At 48.0% G+C, this 23,263-nt stretch overlaps 1 protein-coding gene across 1 annotated transcript; it reads left to right on the forward strand.

Moving 5' to 3' along the window:
- The first annotated feature begins 1,071 nt into the window (after positions 1 to 1,071).
- LOC144949232 (ras-related protein Rab-8A-like) lies at positions 1,072 to 18,812 on the forward strand. Its single transcript, XM_078879128.1, has 8 exons — positions 1,072 to 1,228; positions 7,789 to 7,849; positions 8,365 to 8,425; positions 9,304 to 9,381; positions 10,566 to 10,655; positions 11,344 to 11,409; positions 12,536 to 12,586; positions 13,979 to 18,812. The coding sequence occupies exons 1-8, from the start codon at positions 1,105 to 1,107 to the stop codon at positions 14,069 to 14,071; spliced, it is 624 nt and encodes a 207-aa protein (XP_078735254.1). The 5' UTR covers positions 1,072 to 1,104; the 3' UTR covers positions 14,072 to 18,812.
- Positions 18,813 to 23,263: the final 4,451 nt, after the last annotated feature.

Below are 23,263 nucleotides of genomic sequence, written 5' to 3' on the forward strand. Positions count from 1 at the left end.
ACGTCACTCCACATGCCGCACCCTCCCCTCATTAATAATCATGAGCGGGTGACGTCACTCCGCATGGGGTGGGGGAGGGAGGCGGCTCCTCCCTCCTCACCGAGAACTTCACTCTTTCGGTAAAGTGACGTAGATAGGTTCAAATAAAATAACAAAAACTACGACGTTTCGATCGCAACACAAGCGGTCGACCGTAGTTTTTGTTATTTTCTTTGAACTTATCTACGTGACTTTACCGAAAGACCCAAATAATATAACTTAACCCTCATTAAAAAGCCAGAAACCCTCAAGTCACGCGAACTCCGTCACGCTGTTGAGACATAGAAGAAAATGACGTCATGATGAACAAGGGATATAACCGTCAATCAAAACGTCTGTGTGAATATGACGTCACTGTCTGCTTTTCGCTTGAAAATTTCATATTTACTGCAATACACCCGTCTTTGGGCTGTCGGCTCGTTACTCATAATCAGAAAAGATGACAACTAATTTCGTACAATCCTCTCCAAAACGCCACTGAAGCCACGTTGTGCCTGAACGAGGTGGCCGCTGCGAAACGTCAGACCCCCCCCCCACCTCGCGTCACGTGACGCGCGTGGCATTCGTCGAGGCGCGTCACGTGCCAGACGGTGACGTGTCCCGCGTTCGGAAAACCTGTTAACATTACGATGACCTCACGGACCCTTCTCACGGATACTCGTCGTCAGTGACGTGCGGACGAATTGACGTATTATTTGACGTCTCTGTGTTCAGTAAATTGCGTCACGGATCCTTTGATGATGTCATCTCGCGAGACATCTTAACATATCAGAATTTAGATTTATCCTGGAGAAGGGTAATTGCCTGAAATGTCGCCTATTGTCGACTTTTCAGGCCGCACATTGTCATTAACCTAATATTTGAAATGTTGTTGTGACCAGCAACATGACGTCACATATATTTTAATGACGTCACGCCGCGGCGTACGTCTCAATCTTTCAGTAAAAAACGACGTCACGAAACGCTGCGATGAGGTCACCTCCGAGCTCTCACCACCCCTCCCCCTTTTCGTCGTCAGTGAAATGACGTCACGACCCGCGCCGGTGACGTCACTGCGGAGCAAAGATGGCGAAGGCGTACGACTACTTGTTCAAACTTCTGCTCATCGGAGACAGCGGCGTGGGCAAGACGTGCGTGCTCTTCAGGTTCTCCGAGGACGCCTTCAACTCCACCTTCATCTCCACCATCGGTGAGACGCCTAGAACGGAGAAGCGGATCTGTGCGCGCGAGCCGTCTCGGTCTCAAGGTGCACCTAGCCTGGCACAAGCGCCGTGGTGTCGTCACCACCACTCGGTGGCGAGTGGCGTTTGTTGTTGTGGCCGTGTCGGTGCCGCGGTTGTTGACGGCGGCAGCTTTGGCAACTCGTTGGTTAACGAGAGGCGGCCGACAGTGGCCGGCAGGGCGTGCCCGGTGGGCGAAGCGGACGTCCACAACCTCGTACGTGTACAACGTTATCATTATTATACTCCTTGATTCGTTATAATCCTTGTAACAACCAGCTTGTTACATTCCTCGCACGTGGACAACCTCGCACGTGGACAACGTCATACCCCGGTGCGCTGCTCGGCGCCGCCTCGAAAGTTGACGGCGAGAAGCTTCGACGCGTGACGCTTCGGGCACCGTCGGTGGAAGGCTTCTTCTTCTTGTGCCTCGCTGTCACCGCCAAGCCCACGGGCGGCCTGCTTGTTGTGCATGCTGCCTGCTGCTGCTGCTCGTCGGTCTTCGCTAGGGCTGTCCGAGGAGCCTCAACCCTTGCCCGGTGGTGGCTTCCGAGATCCGACGAGAATCAGGCGCGGTCCGGGTGAAGCGGTGTTCTAGCGAAAGTGGATACAGGCCCCCCAGACACGACATAAACAACCCAACTCGGATGTCATCTCCGTGCAGGCAGACGGACACGCGCCGAGGCTGTGGTGCTGCCCGGCAAGCGTTGTCCGGCGAGAGTTTGAAGCTTGGCGAATGAGCGGAACAAGATTTACGTGAAAGTTTGGGGTAGAGGGGGTGCCGATGTGAGCCCTGTGTAGGCTGCCACTGTTTTTAGATTGTTCCCTCCCGTCGTATCTTTTTAGCATGTTCATTAAATGACAGATTTTTTTTATTAATATAAACGTAGCAACTTTCGTCTCTTACAAGTTGCACAGTGCTGTTTGTTCCCGGCCGCTTGGCAGGTTCGGGCCTCCTGTGGCCCGCTCGGCCACCCGTGATTAAAAGGAGGCAATCGTGTGACGCAGCCTCATCCCCGGAGTTTAAGTCTGAAGTGTTTATCCTCTTCGTGGTCGGTTTGATTCATTGTGGCACGGGGAAAATCCCACTGGGCAATAATGAATGCCCATTTCCGACGAGAACCTGGTTACACAATAGACGCATTGTTCAAGCAACAACAAGAAACAGCGAACACAATGTTGTGCACGGTCAACTTCCGAATGGCACCACCAGCTCGTACGAAAAGGTATTGTGTGGGCTGAAGTAACTATTTGACGTTTTGTTTACGTGACAAATCCCTTATTGGTTGGCCGTGTCGGGTGGTGGAGGGTTTCGACACATTTATACTTACGCGATCTAACCCAGAAACCTTTATTCTGAATTTCTGTAACACTTTGTACTACGTTGAACTTATTTTGCATCGTACGTAGCCAGTGGCCCTAATCGGAGGTGCGGGGGGAAGGACAAGAAAACTAAACACAAACAGCAGTTCGGAAGGAGAGCGTTCCAGACGGCCACAGAAGTGCATCTGAAAGCGCGTGATGCGGTAACCGCGCGTGTCCTTACAAAGACAGACACTGCATCGCGCGCTTTCGGATGCTCATTTCTTTAGAACTGCTTTTTGTGTTTAGTGACTTTGAGGATGAAGATGGCCCAACGCCTTTTCCTGCGTAGATCAAGGGGGAGCTCGTTTAACGTTCACAGTGGTGATGGATTCTGTACGGGAGCATCGAGGGCAAAACGGAGTGCGGAGTGGGAAAATGGAACCAGACTTTGACCGCTCGGCCAACACCAAGTCTGTAAATAATATCACAGTAGTTGAAGATTGAGAGTATAGTGGCACTAACAATATATAATTGTAGTTTGGGTGGATTGCACAGTTTATTTCTGTACAGGAAGTCAATTTTCACATTTATTTGTTTGCAAATAAAATAGCTTGTGATCGAGGATGACACCTAGGTATATACATTTGTCGACAAGTTCAGTTTGTTGAAAGTTGAGCGCCATACATTTCGAAGTGGGGACGTTAAATGACCGTTTCCGAGACAACGCCAATAGTTTAATCTTGCAGGGGTTAAAACGTTTTAAATCGTTTAGTTGCATTCAGAGTAAGTCAATGTGGTGTTTATTATCCAGGATGTTGAAGATAAAATCAGGAGTGTCTATCACCGCCGGTGTTGTGCTGAACTTTTGCTAAAGCCTGATTCCTTTTGGATAAGTCAGTATATTGTATTTTAGTAGCTTTTTGAACATTTTGATCACAATAGGATGACATCAAAATCGCTCAGCAGTTATTTGTGTCTCCAGTGGCACCTCCTTTAGGAACACGACACAAAATCAGTTTTATATTCCTTGGGCACAGAAGAATCCTGGATGGAGAGGTTACAAATATGAGAGATAGGTTCACCAATGAGGTTTGTGCCACACATTGAAGGGCAAAGGCAAGAGAGATCATCGGCGCCATCCACGAATGAGCTTTGCAATGTAAATAGCATATCAGCCACCGACCGTCCGAGGCAGATATTCACCTAAAATAAATATGGGAGCAGTGGTGGGGGGGGGGTCTTGGGCAAACTACTCACAGGGGGACCTCGCAGAAAGGGGTATTTGATCTGCAGGTTTTTCTGAAGATATGACTTGCATACGGGAAGTTATTATTTGGTTCTTTCGGTTAAGTCACGTCTAAAGATAAAATAATAAATTAAATTAAATAATAGAATACGACGTTTCGATTGCAACACAAGCAATCATCATCAGGTATAATGAAATAGCGACATAATATCTAACCAGAAAACTATAGACAGACATATTAGCAGACAGATATCACAAGATACATACATAGCGAGAGCAACACAGGTGACAGAGGGGTGTTGCTCTCGCTATGTATGTATCTTGTGATATCTGTCTGCTAATATGTCTGTCTATAGTTTTCTGGTTAGATATTATGTCGCTATTTCATTATACCTGATGATGATTGCTTGTGTTGCAATCGAAACGTCGTATTCTATTATTTAATTTAATTTATTATTTTATCTTTAGACGTGACTTAACCGAAAGAACCAAATAATAATTCCTGCAGTCACGAAAGTTCTAAAATTAAGATTGAACCACTTCTACGGGGAAGTTTTAAGCTTATCTTTTTTCTCTCTCTCTGGCGACTTGTTTTCTCTGCCTGTGTCCTCTTTAGAATGTTCACACTTAAATTCTAACTTAGCAATCTTTGAAATACGCAATCAACCAGGCTATGCGTTAATTGTGTGTTGACCGACCCTCTGTGTTGTATTACATTACATTTCGATATTTTACTAGGTTATTTAATTTTAGTGTGTCTTTCTCCTGATTTTCAGGCTTGCTTGCTGTGCCATCGTACTCGCAGCACCACGTTTTCTTTTGGACCACTCATTGATATGCTAATTTTTTCTAACCCCCCTCCCTCTCTCTGCCTCCGTCCCCCCTCTGTCTATTTAAGGCCACCCCACAGAGACGATCACCCCTCTCTGTCACCTGTGTTGCTCTCGCTATGTATGTATCTTGTGATATCTGTCTGCTAATATGTCTGTCTATAGTTTTCTGGTTAGATATTATGTCGCTATTTCATTATACCTGATGATGATTGCTTGTGTTGCAATCGAAACGTCGTATTCTATTATTTAATTTAATTTATTATTTTATCTTTAGACGTGACTTAACCGAAAGAACCAAATAATAATTCCTGCAGTCACGAAAGTTCTAAAATTAAGATACGGGAAGTTGTAGTTTCACATTCATGATGTTGGTAGCAGCAGCCAAGCAGGTATCATTGAGTAAACGCTTTGACAGGAGACCACTGTCCTCGACTTTACCTTCAATAGATTTTTATTGATTTACAGAAAAGTTTAGGGTCAACAGTAAGGTGTCAGTTTTTCGATGTCTAAACGAGACTACTAACACATTTTCTCAGGTTTCATTCGTTGGTAACATTTATAAATATTACACTGGTGCCTTAAAACACCAATAATACACAAGTGTTTTACAACAGGAGTATAATATTTAGTTGTGTAGTCTTTAATCATGAACAGTGGATTTGTGACATCGCATGATCACGACATAGAGCAGTCATTTTCGGGTGCTCCATGCAGCAGTGGATTTACCGTGGCTGGTTTATGGTTGTTTATGGTTTGCTCCCTCGCCAGAGGAATGTGGAATTTCCACTATTATCTCAGGGCTCTAAACAAGAGATGAGTGTCTCCCCAATGCTCATTTGATTAGGTTTCAAATGTTTTCTTATAACATTTTTGTGGCGTTAAGTTGAGCTCGCAAGTTACAATTTATCTCTACTTAATAAAGAATAATAATATATAGTAGGTTAAACTTTCACGCAAAGGCCCTTCTAACTAGAGAGCTGATTGAAAGGCTGGCTTGTTGTTGGAGATTAGATTTTTCACTTTGGTGCCTGAAAAACTGAAGAAATTACATGAACACGTGTTGTCATTAAAATATATTGAGTAACAAAGAAACCCTCACAGATACATGAAGTGGCATAAATATATCTTGAGACTCCACTGCAGTTTCATTACAGGTAATGTGCGAGTTTATAATACTGTAATACTTTTATAAAGCACCTTTGAATGGTTATTCTGGCAGAAACAGGGGAGCCAGTTTGGCTTGTAGATTACACGTAGAAGACTCGCTGGGGACTTTGGTATAGGCGGATACGTGAAATGGTCGGATATGTGAACACCTGTAGAAAGATTGTTTACTCCTTCATTCACAAATTGGTCACTGGACACAAATAATGCAAACTTCTTCAAACATGGGACAATGCTTGATTGTGCTTCAGTAGTGAGTGAATTTACACAATATTAAGTAGAACATGACCGTGTGAAATGGTCAGACTTATAAACACCCATAAGAGAAGCACAGTTACACCTTGCGCAACTTACTACACTGGGCGCAGGTGGTTAATTAGGTCAGGGTGGTTGTGTGATGGTCGGATATTCAAAGTACGTACTGTGTTGATTCGAGTCTCAAGTCTTGTGCTCATGATGATTCTGCGTTGGCTTGTTTCACCAACTCCTCAAGTATTTTTAGTGAAGCGTTTAGTGTCAACGCACGGCGGGGCAGCAAAGGAGTGCCGTGCCGAAACCCACGGGTGGAAGGAGAGGTTTTACATTTTACACAAACGTGGGTTTTGCGTTTTATTTTTTTTGCCCATCGGGTAGCCACATGGCATCTGTTGATGAAGTGTAGTTGTGTTTCCGCGACTTGCTTCGGTCAGCGTGAACTCTGGCTGGGTCACCGCTCCACGGGGCGTGGCCCTGCACAATAGCGCTCTGCTGGAGGCAATTGTGACGGGGAACAACGCCATCGTGTATGGTTTATTTATTTATAGTTATTTAACATTCCGTTTGTCGCGTTCACAACTTCTAAGTTTGACTTCTCTGACTTCATTCAAGTTTGTCAGCCTGACCGAGACAGCTGTCGAAATGTTTGTACAGTGTATTGCGTGAGTTCGTAGAGCTATTTATGTTTAAAGTTAATACACCGAAGGAGTTGTACACACAAATTCACGTTTAAATGAGTAGATGTATGTGTTGGACCTAAGACTATCTCGGTAGCACCTGGTCTCATCAGATAATCTACGCAGAGTTGACTCGCACAAATAGGTTATCATTGACTTCGGCGATATGTGGTGTATAGTACAGGGCAGTGCTATGATGATTTCAGTGCAGAAAAATTCATTGTTTCTGTACTTCTACGCTTCCGCGTCACCTACCCACAAGGACCAGCTTGGTGAAGTATGATCGAATAACCCCTGTGACCCACAAGTCCCTCATCGAGCAGAGGATTGGCAGAAGGGCTCTATACATGTGCAATTGTTGGACTGGAGAAGCAGTGTTGAGATACATTGTCCGTACATCCGATTAGCACAGTTGGCTACGTACGGTGCGAAAGAAGTTCTACATACATAAATTGTCAAGTTATAATAAACTCACGACTCACCGAGCTGAACTCATTGGGCATCAGCTCTTGAATCCTCGGTGCATAAAATATGCGAGGTTGCAGAAAAGGAGGCCGCCCTATTACACACGCTCCAAATTAACGGCAGGGGCCACACCTCCGTGAGGTGCTCACTCGGGAGAGCCGCGCTGGCCGCTTGGGCGTTGTGTGTCCATGTTGAGGTGCAGTCGAGCGGTGAGTAGGTGCTCGTGTTACCCAGCGCTAGTTTACACGCAGAATCGGCCCACGTCTGCCCAGATTTCTTGGTGATAACGTGAATGAAAGCGGGACGGACTCTTCGGCTTAGCGTGGCAGTAGTTTGGCAGCATTGCTAAGCGGACGCGTAAACGACTATTGCACTCAGTCGAACATTGCAGGAATATTTATACAAACAGCTTGGTCTTGACCAACCTGTTCTCTTATATGATGGGTGTGCTTTTATGGCCCCACTATAATGGAGGCTTTTACTGTAACTGTTGATTAATTTGCTTCTACGGGTGGCGTCATGTCTGCACTGTGTCTGAACCATGGCAATGTGTAAGTTGACAAATGTGTAATTTTTTTTTCAAGGCATTGATTTCAAGATCAGAACAGTCGACTTGGATGGCAAGAAAATCAAACTTCAAATATGGTGAGGAAACCAGAGACTAATTTAAATGAATTGCTTAGCGTCATAAATGCTTGATGTGTTTATTTAATATTTAATACGTTGGGTGGATCGCTCTCCAACATACCGATGTGTTGAAGCAACCGTAAATTTGTACGTTTGTCCACGTGACAACTTTATTTGTACATGTCTGGTGAGGGAGGGTGTACACCCACATTGGCATTTGAACTCGCACGGCGATCTGACCCAGAAATAAAATTTGAATCGGTGTGATGTTTGCAGAAAATAGTCCGTGACCAATTCAGTATTAACAACGTTTGCATATGCTGTCAAATGTAAACTATGTTCATGATGCAATTATAATATTTATCTTAATTTTTTTGCAATTTGCTTGTCTTTATCCTCTCGTCAAACCAAGTTGACTGCACTTTACACCTTGTAAAATTTTTACAGAATTCTATTTGTTCATTATTCAAGATGTATCACTTTCTCAATGACGATGGCCCCATTTTCTGCTTTCTTGACGCGCGTATTTGCAGGGACACAGCTGGTCAGGAGCGATTCAGGACCATCACGACGGCGTACTACAGGGGCGCCATGGTAGGAGCGACTTACGGGTTTTCTCACTGATGATGCGACGCCTGAGCAGATTGAAATTGGCTGGAGCGGCTCGGCCGCACTTGAAGTTGGGGGTTCCCCACTAAGAGCCGATGGCTCCTGGTGGTCACTGTCGATCACAAGACAGGATACACTAAATGTCATTTTATTCCAATTTTAGTTTTATTGGGTGTAGTTGTGAACAACAGCCATATCAAACATTAGTACATCTAACCAGCATGATCATTGGTTCACTGCAGCTCAAAGACTCAGTCCCTACAAGGCGTGCGGTGAAGTTAGGAGATTTCCATGTGCTCGGCCTTTGAAGGCCTGAAGACCAGAATCGGTGATTTCGCCGACAATGTGTTCAGGGGAGGCAGTTCCATATCCATACAGCATGGCCTGAAGATTCGTGGGGCAGTGGTTGGTTTGTACAGGACTGTGACGGCAGCAGCTTGTCGACTCAGTACTGAGCCGACTGTGTTGTGCACTCCCGTGTATTTCTAAAGATCGGCATCATCAGCGTCCTTGGGCGGCGTGACGCGGCCTAGCGGTTGTGCGCTCGCTGCTCGTTACAGAGGTTTGTGGTTCGAGTCTTACGGGCAGACCTGGTTATTACTGCGGGCGTTTTAAACGCAAAAAATACGCGTCGTCTGCTTCACAGTTGACGTTAAAGATCCTGCCATGTCGTTCACATGAGTAGGCCGTTATGTGCCAGTATCTCGATACAGATTTTGGCAATTTTTTGTAAAAATTCCCCACGAATTGCTTATACATAGCAATTATCATAGCCCCATACTGTGGAATCTTGGCAAGACCCTTTTATCATGCGTTCTAAGTGCCATGCGTACATTAACAATGTGTGTGTGTTTTGTGCTTAGGGAATTATGCTCGTGTACGACATCACAAACGACAAGTCGTTTGAAAACATTAAAAACTGGATACGAAATATCGAAGAGGTAACAACACCGCTGATCAATCGCACACGCAAGCATTTTTTGTATTTCGCTCGTTTTTAAAATGACATTGGATGTTGCGACTATAAAGGCTGTAATAGAATTAAGTTAATTGCATGACATGTTCACGGTTCAGTTGCTACTGTACTCTACACATACAAATCGATTTGTGTTATGCCTCTTACAGAAGCAATGCACAACTGTAGAAACGGTCTCAATCTGTCGTGAACGATGATGTTACCGTTTTAAAGAAAGTACATTGCGTTGGTAGTGAACGTCACAACCGCACTCGCCCGCAATGCGCCCGAGCTCGTCAGATCTGCGAAGCAACATGGGGTTGAGCCTGGAGAAGTGTGTAAAAATGTTTTATACTCCTCAGATTATGTTATGTAGGCCCCTGCCCTGGGACCATGTGGTTAGCAGCAGAGGGTCGCACAGCAACATCCATCATGACATTGTACTTCTATGCTCCCGCTTGGGCTCCCCCCACGTTCACCAACTTGCACTGACTAGCGTGGGCTAAGTGTGTGCGGACATTTAACCCCCACAACCTGCAGGCAAAAGGCCAGTAGGTTGTGCTTGTATAGAAGTCACTTAAGCAATGCACTTATGGGGATCCCAACTTGGTGCACTCATCTAGTTTGTATTCGTGTTATTTCGCTTGTGTACCCAGGAAAGCCTCAGTGAGTCTCAAGACTCGGGAGGATCCTGCCTAGTTTTCTACTGAAATGGGCGATGTTGCTACGTGCAATCCCAGTCTAATACTGCTGCAGGTCATTTTTTCCGGCATTGGGATGGTTGGCAAATACCAGTTACATTATATGATTCTTTTTTTTTACTATGGGAAGAAACCAGAAAAACAAATTAACTTATCTCAGTCGGGTGTTAGCCGCTGAGGGCGTGACTTGTTTCTTCTTATTCCATTCCTGCTGCTCCGTGCCCCCTGTACCGTTCCCGTTCCATTGTCATGTGCACTGATGTATACTTTATTGAGGGGGATATTGGCACTTAAAATAATGATTGATTGATTGAAACTGGAGAAAACCGATGCAGAACAGGGAGGAGAATGTAAACTCTGTTTAGAAAGGCGCCCGAGGTGGGAAGCGAACCCATTGCTGCGAGGCACGAGTGTTGCCACTGTGCCCACGTCACCTCCATGACTCCACACGCCTCTTTGTCTTCTCCAGCACGCCTCCGCCGACGTGGAGCGGATGATTCTAGGGAACAAGTGCGACATGAACGACCGGCGGCAGGTGACCCGGGAGAGGGGCGAGAAGGTCAGAGCGAATTTAAATATCAGCCCTGAACTGGGCACTCGCACGCACCTCGCCGCTTAAACGTTGGCGACGCACCACGGTGGTGTGGGGATGGCACTGCAAGTAGCACTACGCTGACTGGCGTGCAGCTTGCCATGCGCCCTCGTGTGGGTGCACTGAAGAGTGTTGCCCCCCCCCCCACGTGCGTGGGTTTTCTCTGGGCGCTCCGGTTTCCTGCTGCGTGAGTAATAAACACGCTCTGGGTTAATTAGCTGAAAACACGTTAAAATGAAAACCCCTGTGTAGCAGGACCCTCCTCAACGGGAGCCCTACGACTCGGGGTGGCTTTCCTGGATAAGGAAATACGTCGATTGTTGTGCTGTACTTGTGTGGTTACACGCCTGTGCTTCTCGCCTTCACCGACACACTGACCAGCGTGTCGGTGAAGTATCCTCAAATAACCCCACGGCCCGTACAGTGCAGGGAGGTCATCTTCCAGCAGTGGATTGACATACTGCTGATCAAGTAAAAGCGATAAAGTAAATTGTACATGTGGTATTTAAATGTTTTTTTTTTAGATTGCATGAGCCTGTTTTCTGTGAAAGTCGGTTGAATGTCAATCTTTGTGTGAGAAAAAGAGCATCATAACTCTTCGGATTTCTCCAAGATGAAGAAAAGGTTCTGATTCTGTGTTACATTCTGACCACAGTTTGCCTCGGAGTATGGGATTAAGTTCATGGAGACAAGTGCCAAAGCGAGCATAAATGTGGAGGAGGTAAGCAATCATTTGTTTCATTTATAAATTTGCATTCACCATTCATTTAGCTTGGGGCTATTACGTATGGGTGCTATGGGTGCCGTTTCACAGACGGATATATTCTGCGAGGAGGGGGCGGAGTTGCCACGTGCAATATTAAATTAGTCATTTGCCGGTCGTTTTTTTAAATTCGGCAAATTTGTACCAAAGGCACCGGCACACGATGGCCTGCTAGTTTCCATTCATGTCACGGGATCTTTTACCGCCCGCTGCGAAGCTGAGGGCGCGTTTATTTCCGGTTAATCCACCCACAGTATTAGCCCAGGGTGTTGGCCTGCCGCATTACAATCTCGGCAACAAACGGCGAATGCACGACTGCTGGGCCACGTCACCGTTTTAGTAGCAGAGCGCAGCGTGTTGGGGTTGTCAACATCTTGTTTTAATTGACATCACACACACATACCAGACCCCGTACAGTTAGACACCAGAGAGGTGTGTTATAAGATCTTAACTTGGCATGAGGTTTGCAAACTATTCACTTTCTTAACCAAGTCACACATTTACTGATGTTTTCTACAATTCCCCATGAACAAATCACCTCGAGTGGAATGATCTCATCAGATCTTGGAAGCTAAGCAGGGTTGAGCCTGGATCGTGCTTGGATGGGCAGCCACCAAGCTTAGAGGGTGGCATGGGGCTGCGGGGACTTCAGGGTAGCGTGGGTGGCAGAAGAGCCTTGAGGCGCTACGAATCCGGCGAGCCGAGTTCGCGTCCCGCTCACGGCCAACATCAGTGACGATTATCTGAACTGGTCCTACACCATGTACTCATTTGAGGCTGACCTCAAATGAGCACATGGTGTAGGTGTATTAACATCGCCAATCGCCACCGGGGAGACAAAGGCGGCCAGGTGTGATGCTGGTCACTCACCCCCTCGTGCGAATTTTTGGCCTTCATAGGTGCCTGGTAACAGCACTTGCCCCAAAACGGATGAGTAAAGCGACATGGGGGGGGGGGGGGTATCTTTGGAGATGAACTAACCCTACTTGTGTATAATTATATTTAGAATCGTCAGAGTGGTATAGATGTGGTAAGGTGATCTCTCGGAGCCAATGCCGCTGTTGTTGTTGTGTGTTTCCGACAGGCTTTTTTCACCCTAGCAAGAGACATCAAGGCAAAAATGGACAAGAAATTTGTAAGTCCTGTGCACAGTGAGCAAAGCCTTTGAAAGCAAATTCAAACTTTTTTGCACTTCTGCATCGTCGACTGTGAACTGTTAACGTTAACTTCTATCACTTTTGAAGTGCAGAGTATTTATGATGCCAAAATGCTGTTGTCACGAGTTTGAGAAACACGTTTTTTCAGTGACCTATAGTTGAGTGGAAGATCTCTAAAATAAATGTCAGTGTGTATACGTTTACATTTACTGTGTTATAAATGTGACATATATTTGTATCGATAATATCTGAATCATCACAGCAAGGTATCCATGGCGCTGTGTCTGAGTACGCATTCTGAACCTATTAATTGTTGGGTAGACCATTAAATCTATAACCTATGTATGCCTTCTTTACAGTTGACTTTGCTGCAATGTATTTTCTCTCGTGTGCGTGGTTGGCTGCATCTGCTCTAAATGCGGGTGCATCAACTACTCTTTGTAATGCGCATATGGGGAGTGGTAGTGTAGCGGTTAGCCCTGTGTCCTACTTAACCCAGCGAATTTCGCGTTCGTTTCCCGCTCGCGGCCAACACCACCACCACTAACGACTATCTGAACTGGTCCTGGGCCTCCCCGAGGTTGACTTGGCATCAAATTAGTACCTGGCGCGGTGTGTAAACAAAGGTGGCTGGGCTTGATGTTGGCCACCCACCCCTTCGTGCTCTGTGCTGGCCTTCATACAACACTTGTTCCATCAGTCTGTTAAAAGGCTATATGTTTATATTTTGTATTTGTAAAGCAATACAATTTACAGTTGCAGTGTTAGATTTCTCAGGATTGTGTCGGTTTGTCTAATGCGGTGCTCATCTGTGTAAAGTCAAACGTTGCTCATTGGGAGGATGATCACTCTCCTCTGCTGCTCCCATAGTTCACAGTTTGAATCCGGCAAACCACCCTGGTTAATACTGCAGGTCTATTAACAATACAATGCACATCTCCTGTTTACAGTGAAAAGAGTAGGCCATTGTGTGCCGGCATCATGGTACAAATTTGCATAATTTGAAACATTACCCACAAAGCACAGTACTCAAATGAGATCGCACATAGTAACATCATTGCCTCCTGTTTAAACTATTGCACACTGTGTCCGTGAAGCACGATGCTTTTGTAAATATCCCTGCGCAATAATATTGGCTTGAATACCACATTTTCTGAATTCTTATCATAGTTTGGAACTCTATTCCCCTGCCATGCTTTCTGCGGACTCCCTGCTCCTGTTGTGAGTCCAGGCTTTTGAGACCTTCCTCGTCGCATCTGCCCATGGCTGTGACTGCCTCTCTCTCGAAAATAAATTCTGCACTTTGTCTTGATGTAGGCCGTGTTCAGGTGCTTCACAAATACAACGTTGTATTTTTATTTGTTTTACAGGAGGGCATTTCTCACCAAGACAACAGTGTGCTCCAGATGAACCAAACGCAACAGCCAAAGAAGTCCAGCTTTTTCAAATGCACACTCCTGTGACTTGCTCGATTTATAAGACACGGGGGATGGGGGGGGGCAACTGCAAACAAAAGGCACTGAGAGAATAAAAAAAAACAAATTTAAGCAACAACTCTACGAAGCCGCATCTCGGCAGTCTTCCAGCGCCTTCCTTAGTGTGGACTTCCCACTGCATTGAGAGCCTCGTGGTGATCTGGACCTTGCTGCCACCCGACTACTGGAAGAGACATCAAGATCGATCATTAATTAAATCGGCTGTTTGGGGATGGGAGGGGGGTGGAATCAAACATCTTAATTTCGTACCTAACGTTCTTCCATTCCAGCCACCGACAGTCATCTGTGGGAAGACTCTAATTGAGACTTTGAACAGGGGTGGACGCATCTGGATATATTAAGCCATACAATTGTGGACCTTACACTTTGATCAGGTTTTGTTGACTTTCTTTTGCGGTGGCATTACGGTGCGCGGCTGCAGGAGCTGCATGAGTCTCCGTGTGAATCTTTGTACATAGCGCCCACAGTTGGTGTTGGCTGTTGTTTGAAGTGATTTTCAAGACGCTCTTAAAATGTATAAACAGTAACTATCATAACTTATGAGTTATCCCTTATACTGACAGCAATATTTCTAGTTTGGCATATGCAGACATCTAAAGTATTCTTCTTTTCATTTAAGGATTTTTTTCATAAGCCACAATATCAATATCACAAATATTGCACCCATTGCACACTGTTTAAGGGCCTATTACAAATTGATAAATGTTCTTGTAATAAGGGTGAGTCATCAGCACTTATATATAAATATCAGCATTATCCCTATCTGAAAGGCATTAAATGGTGTTGCATTGCAAATTGGATGTACATGTTATGGTTACTTGAATGTTGATCTGCCTTACATTTTTATTTGCTGTGCCTAAAGTCTAAAAGTTTACAGCGTGTATGAAACGTTGTGTATGCCTGTACAATGGTTTTTAAAAGAGACAGACAACATTCTTCATCTTTGCCGCATGATGGAGCATTCCGTGTGTGCATGAACTGCTGCCTTTGTAAGATCTCGCAGAAAGCTCGGAGAGCTGACTTATTAAACATGCCGCCAGTTTTCCAAGATCTTCGGAGAAAAGCAAAATTTTCACGCTCGAGGTGGTTTCCTGGAATGCATTGGTTCGAGACAAAAAACAACAATACACTTGTGAAGTTAGTTAAAACATCGTTTTGGACTGTGACTCTTGACAGTTTTTGTGCAGAAGAGGGAGTGTCATGGCCCACGCTTCTCCCCCAAAATTTGCTCCCTGACCGTTTACGCCTCCCAACTCTTTGTGCCGCTATGGCCAGAATTTGAAAATGTGATTATTTTGCATTCCAGTGTTCCATCTCGAGAAGTGACACCGAGAAATCACGACGGCATTCTCGCGGTGCTTGATAGTAACCGCTGTGACGAACACTCGCCTCACACTTTCTCCCCATAGTTCACTCTTTCCTTACTCGGCATTAACAGCTGATGCGCTTAAATTAGTTCTTAAGACGTTTGGGGTTCATTTATGAATGATGGCTGTTGGGTTCCTAATGGCATACGTCTGCATTGCATGTGAATGCGTAGTTCTAGGTGGCCGGTGGTATATTCAGAGATGTCTGTTTTGAATAGAGTGCTGCGATGGGAGAAATCCTCATTCGGGGGTGAGCACAAACACTTTGTAAATGCCATGGTAATAATGTATTAGCCACGGGGCTCGTGTAGGAGCGATGTGGGTTCCAGGCTTTTTCTACAAATGGTGTTCCTCAGTGCTTACAAAATAAGAACTATAGATGCCCAATAACCCGTTATCAAACCCATGTTGGAGTGCAAAAATGTGGGGAGCAAGATAACAGAATATGCATTTACCTGGTTGCATAGCACCAACCTTAGCTGCCCAACTCTTTTAAGTAATGCGATAATGTTACTCATGGTTTGTCGACGCTGCTTGTCATAGTTTATATCGTAGCGCTAAAATATACTGTATGCATATATTGTTGTGTATTGAAAACCTGCTTTAACATTGTGGGCAATGTGTGTGGGTTTTTTTTTTGTTTGAAACTCAAGTTTGGGTACAAGCAGAAGCGATGGATGATCTGACAGCGTGCCAAGCGGTGTGGGGCGCGTCGCGAGGATTTATCTCGTTCCCATCGCGCTCCCGATACACGAGCAGCAGCATTGTACCACTGGTCATGTTTTATCGTCACTTGTCTGTTGTGTAATGAAGCCTCCATGATATATCGGGGACTTGCATGAATAAGGGAATAAACCATGAAGACATTGGGAGGGGCTACAACAGTCATGATTTGTATCCCTTCCCAATAAACTGATGTCAACTGTTGATATTCACCGCATACATTTTTGGCCAGCATGCACATTTATAATGTCACGGAGAATGTGGTGGTGCATTCACCAATTTTCGAGTAAGACGTCCCAAAGTATCATTAATTATCCCAGGACTTCACAACGGCCGTGCGTAATCTCGACATCCGGCTTAAGACGACCCGCGTGCGGGAAGCGTGTCGACTCTGACACGTGAAACTCCGCATCACACCAGTTTGGTCATACCTGTTGGGGGTTTTTGGGAGGGGGGGGGGCTAAGCATGTTTGTGGTCGCTTCAGATCTCGTGTACCACTGCGCTTGAGTCCGTGCTATCACCGTAAGCGTTTACATTTTAATGAACCCTCACGCTTCTCTGCTCTTACGATGTTTTGAAAGTTGTCTGATGGCTGTGTCGTGGAAGTCGCCGTGGCTGGCACGAGGGATGGAATTGGACTCCCCGAGGCAGCGTCTCACCCCGAGCCCTCGTCGCCTGACCCCGAGCCCTCGTCGTCTGACCCCGAGCCCTCGTCGTCTGCCGTCTTGGCGCCCCGGCCCACGAGCCGTGGGCTCCGAGTGCGGTGGCGCTCGCGGCACTCGGTCGATGCGCCAGTGACGGGTGCGGGGCGCATGGTCACGCGTTTACCGTCCATGGGACTCGTTGTGAAAACGCCACTCACGTGGGCGTCCGGGAGGTGCCGTACCCTGACTTGCCAGGAGAAGGCGGTATAGCAAAGTGGACGAATCGCCATCTTCGCCAGCTGTACGGAGATCGTAGTTGCTCACAGGCGCACGTGGAGTTTATCTGAGTGCTCCGGTTTCTTCCCAATTGCGTATAAGCGCTCGTGAATTGGCAAAAAAAAGTTTAAATAAAAGCCCAAGGGAGGTCCTTCCGGAGACTTCTCTCGCGCTGTCGAGGTCGGAATGAGTTCACTGCCCAATGCAGTGACGCCAAGTCATTGGTTGTGAGAGGAACGTACCAGTCTGAGCATTTATGTTTTAATTACACCGCTGAAAAGACACACTGATTTGTAGGCGTGTCCGTTCACTGTGGACATGGACAGCCCTTTGATCAGTCCTTTGCTGGATTGATGGCCTCCCCATGTCGTGCGGGACTTGGGAAATATAAGACCATAATTTTCACCACGTTTGACTGGATTGTTGAAGGCCGGGAACAGGGTGGCGAGATGTTAACTACCTCGCCTGGCATGCAGGAGGTCGTGGGTACGATCCCTGACACCTGTATATTTGGAGTGTGCATTTTCTCTCTCCCCGTGGATTTTTCTCCGGGTCTTCGGGGTTTTCCTCCACATTTAGAATCAACACGCGTTTAGAGTATTTGGCTGCTATAAATTTCCACGCGATAAGCCACTTCGTTGAGCTATTATTTGCGACCAGGTCGCTTCTGAAAAAGAGCTACACCGCTCAGCGGGCCTTAGCTGGTAAAATAAAAAAAATAGCTTTAATAGTTGCAGAGTTGTGGGAGCACATTTGTGTAGTGTTCAGCAATGCGTTTTGCGACATTGCCCTCTGCTGGCCACCAAGCAGAGCTCCAAACGGTGGTGGTTGTGGTGGTGGTCACCCGCTGCTTTGCTTTCGATGAGGCGTATTCCGAGTGAGTTGGTCATCGGCATTTATTGTGCACCGAATACAAATACACACGTGACAAACCTTACTAATTGGTGGTGGCGGGTGTAACAACACATTTATATATTTACGCGATCTAACCCAAAAAAACCTGTATTGTGGACACGTAGCTTGTACACTGCTGGTTACATTATCTTAAAATGAATGTAAATTTGCGTTAATTCTGTATGAGCTGAGCCCGAGCTCAGCTCATAGACATCCAAAACGAACGAGCGGCTCAAGCCTGAGCTGAGCCGAAGTTAAGAATACGGCTCTTCGTAGACGCTCATTCATTCATCGTATGCAGACATTCTACCGTTCAGCTGCTGTTTCTGTGATGAATTGTTACTCTTTTACACGTTGAGCTGTATGTACATTCGGACTGCCTGTAGTTTATACCTATGCAAAATGAGTTTGATTTGCTATTGCACGCAGTAGGGACACGTGTAGTGAGTGATCTCGCCCTGACACTCCCCAGACGGTTCTAAATGCTGCTTTGAGGCCATGGTTTGCCGAACGCGCCTGCTGGTTTTCTCTTCTTGTTTTTAATCGTGTAAAGACCGCCGAACGTAATAAATGCATTTGCATATAAAACACGTCGTGCCTTGACGATTTGATGTAATAGAAGCGTGGAAGAAGGGTGGTGGCGCAGTGGCCACACTCGTGCCTCGCAGCCGGAACGCCCTGGGTTTGATATCCCAATTGGGCGCTTTTCCGTGTGGAGTTTGTGTTCTCCACGTTCTGCATGGATATCCTCTGGGTTCCTTCCCATAGCTAAAACACACATTGCAAAGGGTATTGATTAGACATCCCAGCACCGAATAGTTACCTTCAAATCAGTGAATTTATGTACAGTATGTTGAACTTCTTTCGCACCGTACGTAGCCAACCTTGCTAATCGGAGGTGCGGGGTGGAAATGGGGCCGGAACACACCGGATCGCCGTGGTGGCAGTGAAATTTGAACCCGGCTGGAAGGAATCAAGGATTCATATTTGTATTTATTTGACTCGCAGATAGAACCCTCGACTGACGGAGACCCACACACTGAGCAAAGCTCCTCCTCAGATCTAGTGGCTGTAGAGGGATGAGTTCCCCCAGTAATTTATTCTCATTTCCAGCCCTGCTTCAAATGACTCAATTCCGATCACACACAGCAGCAATATCGCTGCCCTCCCTCACTGTCAGAGAAACTCGGCAGGACCCTCCTGGACAAAAGCCGTGAGACTCGGTGAGGCTTTCCTGGGAAAACAAGTGGAATGGTCACACAAACGGGGTGCACATGAGTTTGGTTGAACACCGACCTGCCCAAAAAAACAAACACGAGTTCGCATCTCCGCTAAGCAGAATTATGATGTATTATCATGATAACATCTGCTATGTAAATTATCATTCGTCATTACTACTATCGTCATATTTGCAGCAAAGTTCACCAATTGTGGGGGTGGAAAGGATGGGGGGGGAGGAACTTGAATGGGGTTTGGGTGCAGTGAGGGGGAGTGCTGTGGGGGGTAAAGGGAGCGGTGAAGGGCGGGGTGAAGGGCGGGGTGAAGGGAGGGGTGGAGGGAGGGGTGAAGGGAGGGGTGAAGGGAGGGGTGAAGGGAGGGGTGAAGGGAGGGGTGAAGGGCGGGGTGAAGGGAGGGGTGGAGGGAGGGGTGAAGGGAGGGGTGAAGGGAGGGGTGAAGGGAGGGGTGAAGGGAGGGGTGAAGGGCGGGGTGAAGGGAGGGGTGGAGGGAGGGGTGAAGGGAGGGGTGGAGGGAGGGGTGAAGGGAGGGGTGAAGGGAGGGGTGGAGGGAGGGGTGAAGGGAGGGGTGAAGGGAGGGGTGGAGGGAGGGGTGAAGGGAGGGGTGAAGGGAGGGGTGAAGGGAGGGGTGGAGGGAGGGGTGAAGGGAGGGGTGAAGGGAGGGGTGAAGGGAGGGGTGGAGGGAGGGGTGGAGGGAGGGGTGAAGGGAGGGGTGGAGGGAGGGGTGGAGGGAGGGGTGAAGGGAGGGGTGGAGGGAGGGGTGGAGGGAGGGGTGGAGGGAGGGGTGAAGGGAGGGGTGAAGGGAGGGGTGGAGGGAGGGGTGGAGGGCGGGGTGAGACACTTGAATGGGGAAGGGGGTGGGGAGGGAATGAGATGAGGGGGGGAAGGGACCGCAGCTCGGAGCGAGTTTACGTCACATGACGTCAGAGTCGTCGCTATGGCAACAGAGCAAATGGAAAAGTGATGGGAGATTGGTGGAGTATTGAGTGGGGGGGGGCGCGGGGGGTTAAACTGGGGGTGCGGGGCAGGGAGTGAGGGAGGGAGGGGGTGGCGGGGAGGAGAGTGGAAATTAACAATCAGTTGAGTCAAGGAGAGGGAGGCGATTGGTGTGCAAGGACGTGGTCATAGTCAATAGGGTGATGATGATGATGATGACACGACTCTGTGTGCTTTTTCTGTCCTTGCGGGAAGCGGCGGCAGTGGTTTGCGCACTGCGCTATGAACCTGGACTCCCGAGTTCGATTCCCGCCTTAATTGGTGCTCCTACACAGCACTTGCCCTGACAGTCTGGTCAAAGCTATATGGGCGACCTTTGTCTTTTGTCGCCACGTATGGCGACATGGGTTCGAGAAGAGACGCGCTGATGCAGTGCAGGACGTGGAGCTGAGTGGACTTGCCGATGACTGGTACCAGCGGTGTCAAGCCCGGCCTCTGTGGAGGAGGCTCGTGAAGGACGCCGCTGCTGGGCAGCTGGAGGCAGTCGCCCTCCAACAACGAGGGCAGAGCGATGCTCACGAGCGGATAAAACGCATCAGGTTGACACAGTAGGGAGGAGCACAGGTGCTGGGCATCTGCCAGTCACCTCACCCAGTTCACCCGTGGCACCTGCCGGGTCTGTCCCGTGTCCTCCTCCTGCCAGCAGCGACCCTTCTGCACTTCACGTGGTAGCCTCAGGATGCACCTAGCCTGGCACAGGACGCCGTGGTGACCTCACCGCCACGAACGACGGGCGCTATTGTCGATTGTGGCGGATGTCCACGCGCTTATCTTTGTGTATCGTCGAATGCAGCAATGAAGCAAATATAAATTAGTGCAAAAGCAATTGCGTCACATGGGAAATGGAACATATTGCATACACACAAATCATAGCCAGTGACGGCTGGTGACTCAACTCCTCGAGTGGGGGGGGGGGGTCAGACCGGGTGAGCAGCAACAGGGGGAGGAAAAGGTCTGACTCCCACCACCAACCCGCACCGACCAGGAGTGGTGAAGTATGGTCAAACAACCCCCACGACCACGCACGGTGTGGGGAGGTCCTCATCCAGCAGTGGATTGAGACAAAGGGCTGTGCATGTACACGTGGAGGCGGCACTGCAGTGGGCATGTGGGGGATGCAGGGAGTAGGAGGAGGGAGGGGTGGAGAGAGAGAGAGTAAAGGATGGATGGAGAGATGAAGAGAAAATGGGGTTTGGGGATGGAGGGATTGAGGGAGAAATTGAGCGATCGATAGAGGGAAGATAATTCGATGGAGGATGGATTGATGGAGGGATGGAGGGATGGATGGAGGCAATGGGTATGGAGGGATTGATTGGATGGGGAGGGCAGGGGAGTGAGGGGAGGGGTTGGAGATGCCGTGCACACACTCCGCTCCGATTGATGCACGTCCCGTTTCCTAGCAACGGCGAACCCCATCGCTACCCAGCAGCAGCAGCAGCGAGGGGCCATTGAGCACCGAGAGACGCAAATAGCAAACAGGACTCGAGGGTGCGGGGGTGGGGGCGCTTGACGCCAATAGCGGCATGATCATGCGAAACATATCGAGCGAGAAATCAAGGCCTGATTATGGGCAATATAACAAATAAACGACCAGACGTATTATCCCTGGGGACATTAAATGGCTCGACTTAGAGCGCCCCTTTGTCTACCCACTGCTGGATTGAGGCCTCCACCCCCCGCAGGTGTCGGGGTTGATGAGCCACACAAAGACCACGGCGGTGAGTTGAGGGCTGGCGAGCCAGAGTCTGAAAGCGGCCGCTGGTCTAATCGGGGTTGCGTTTAGAGACCCGAATTTTCGGACTGCCTCGTTATGTTTTCCGGCCACGTTGCTCATCTGAGTCAGAACCATTATTGATTTCTCTCCGAGACCAGAGTTAGTCCTTGACAAGAACTCTCATCGAGTGCAGCCCTCTCACATCGCCGTGACTCACTCCACCATCCTCCTCCCCCCTCGAGGCAGCAGCAACAGGCATAGACAAAGTTCCTCCAGTGTAGCCCACACAGGTTATTGGGGCAAGTGCTGTTAGCGAGCAGCAGCACCGACTCCCCAGTGCTGGTGTCAACACACCGCACCAGCTACTCACTTGGGGCTGCTGACTCGACCTGGGGGCAAGGCCAACATCGATAGTATCCGTAAGCGGGAAATCTAATTCGGATCGGTTTCGGGTTCGTTACGTGCGCAAGTGCGCTAACCACTGCACCACCGCTCCCCACATCATCACCCCCCTCCCCCCAACACACGCACACCTCCACCTCCCTTCCCCGTCGCATCATTAGCACGGAGCGGTTGCCCGGCAGCCGCGACACCGCGCTCAGCTCGTCTGTCCGTGCCGGCTGCACGCTCGGCGGTGGAGTCGGCACAGGTGCAAGGGGCTGATAGCGGAAGCCGCCGTTGTTTGAACAAAATCCGTAAAAAGCAGGGACTGGGGGGCGGGCGGGGAATAGTGACCCCCCCCCTCCAACCCCCACCCCCCATCACACCTGCTGCCCCCCCCCACCTCTCTGCCTTCTCACAAATGACAGATCCAGAGGGGGGGGGGGCGGTTAGGGGGGGTTCGATTCCCCCCCCCCCCTGACTTTTTTTGTGTATACAGGGCAGCCCAAAGGTCAGGACACAGGGTTATTTGATTTATTTAAACAGTGGCATTAAAACATTTCAATTGTTTATTCTTTAAGTTAATATTAAACCTATTCTCATTAGTAATATCCATTTTGTTAATTCTTTTTCTGATGTCATTTTAATTTTAAACGAAAAATCTAAACCCATGTCATTTGTTAAAATAGAATAACCGTATGTGCTGATTTTTTTGGCCACCCTGTATATGACTCGGACTAACATAAGAACCGTAGACTCGGACTAACATAAGAACCGTAGCCTTATACAAAGATCCCCCGTATATCCTTAACAGACTTTTGGGGCAAGCGTTGTCAGCGAAGGTGGTGGGTAGCCAGCACCACGCCTGGCCGCCTTTGTCTCCCCAGTGGCGCTTTTACACATCGCACCAAGTCCCCATTTAAGGCTG

Source organism: Lampetra fluviatilis, chromosome 53, assembly GCF_964198595.1.
Source record: "Lampetra fluviatilis chromosome 53, kcLamFluv1.1, whole genome shotgun sequence".
Classification (NCBI taxonomy): Eukaryota; Metazoa; Chordata; class Hyperoartia; order Petromyzontiformes; family Petromyzontidae; genus Lampetra; species Lampetra fluviatilis.

What these genes read in the sequence shown, in the direction of transcription:
- LOC144949232 (XM_078879128.1), top strand. Translation starts at nt 1,105, where the DNA reads ATGGCGAAGGCGTACGACTACTTGTTCAAACTTCTGCTCATCGGAGAC. An exon ending in CGTACTACAGGGGCGCCATG is followed by an intron (nt 8,426 to 9,303) that starts GTAGGAGCGACT and finishes TTTTGTGCTTAG; the next exon opens with GGAATTATGCTCGTGTACGA. An exon ending in CGAGCATAAATGTGGAGGAG is followed by an intron (nt 11,410 to 12,535) that starts GTAAGCAATCAT and finishes TGTTTCCGACAG; the next exon opens with GCTTTTTTCACCCTAGCAAG.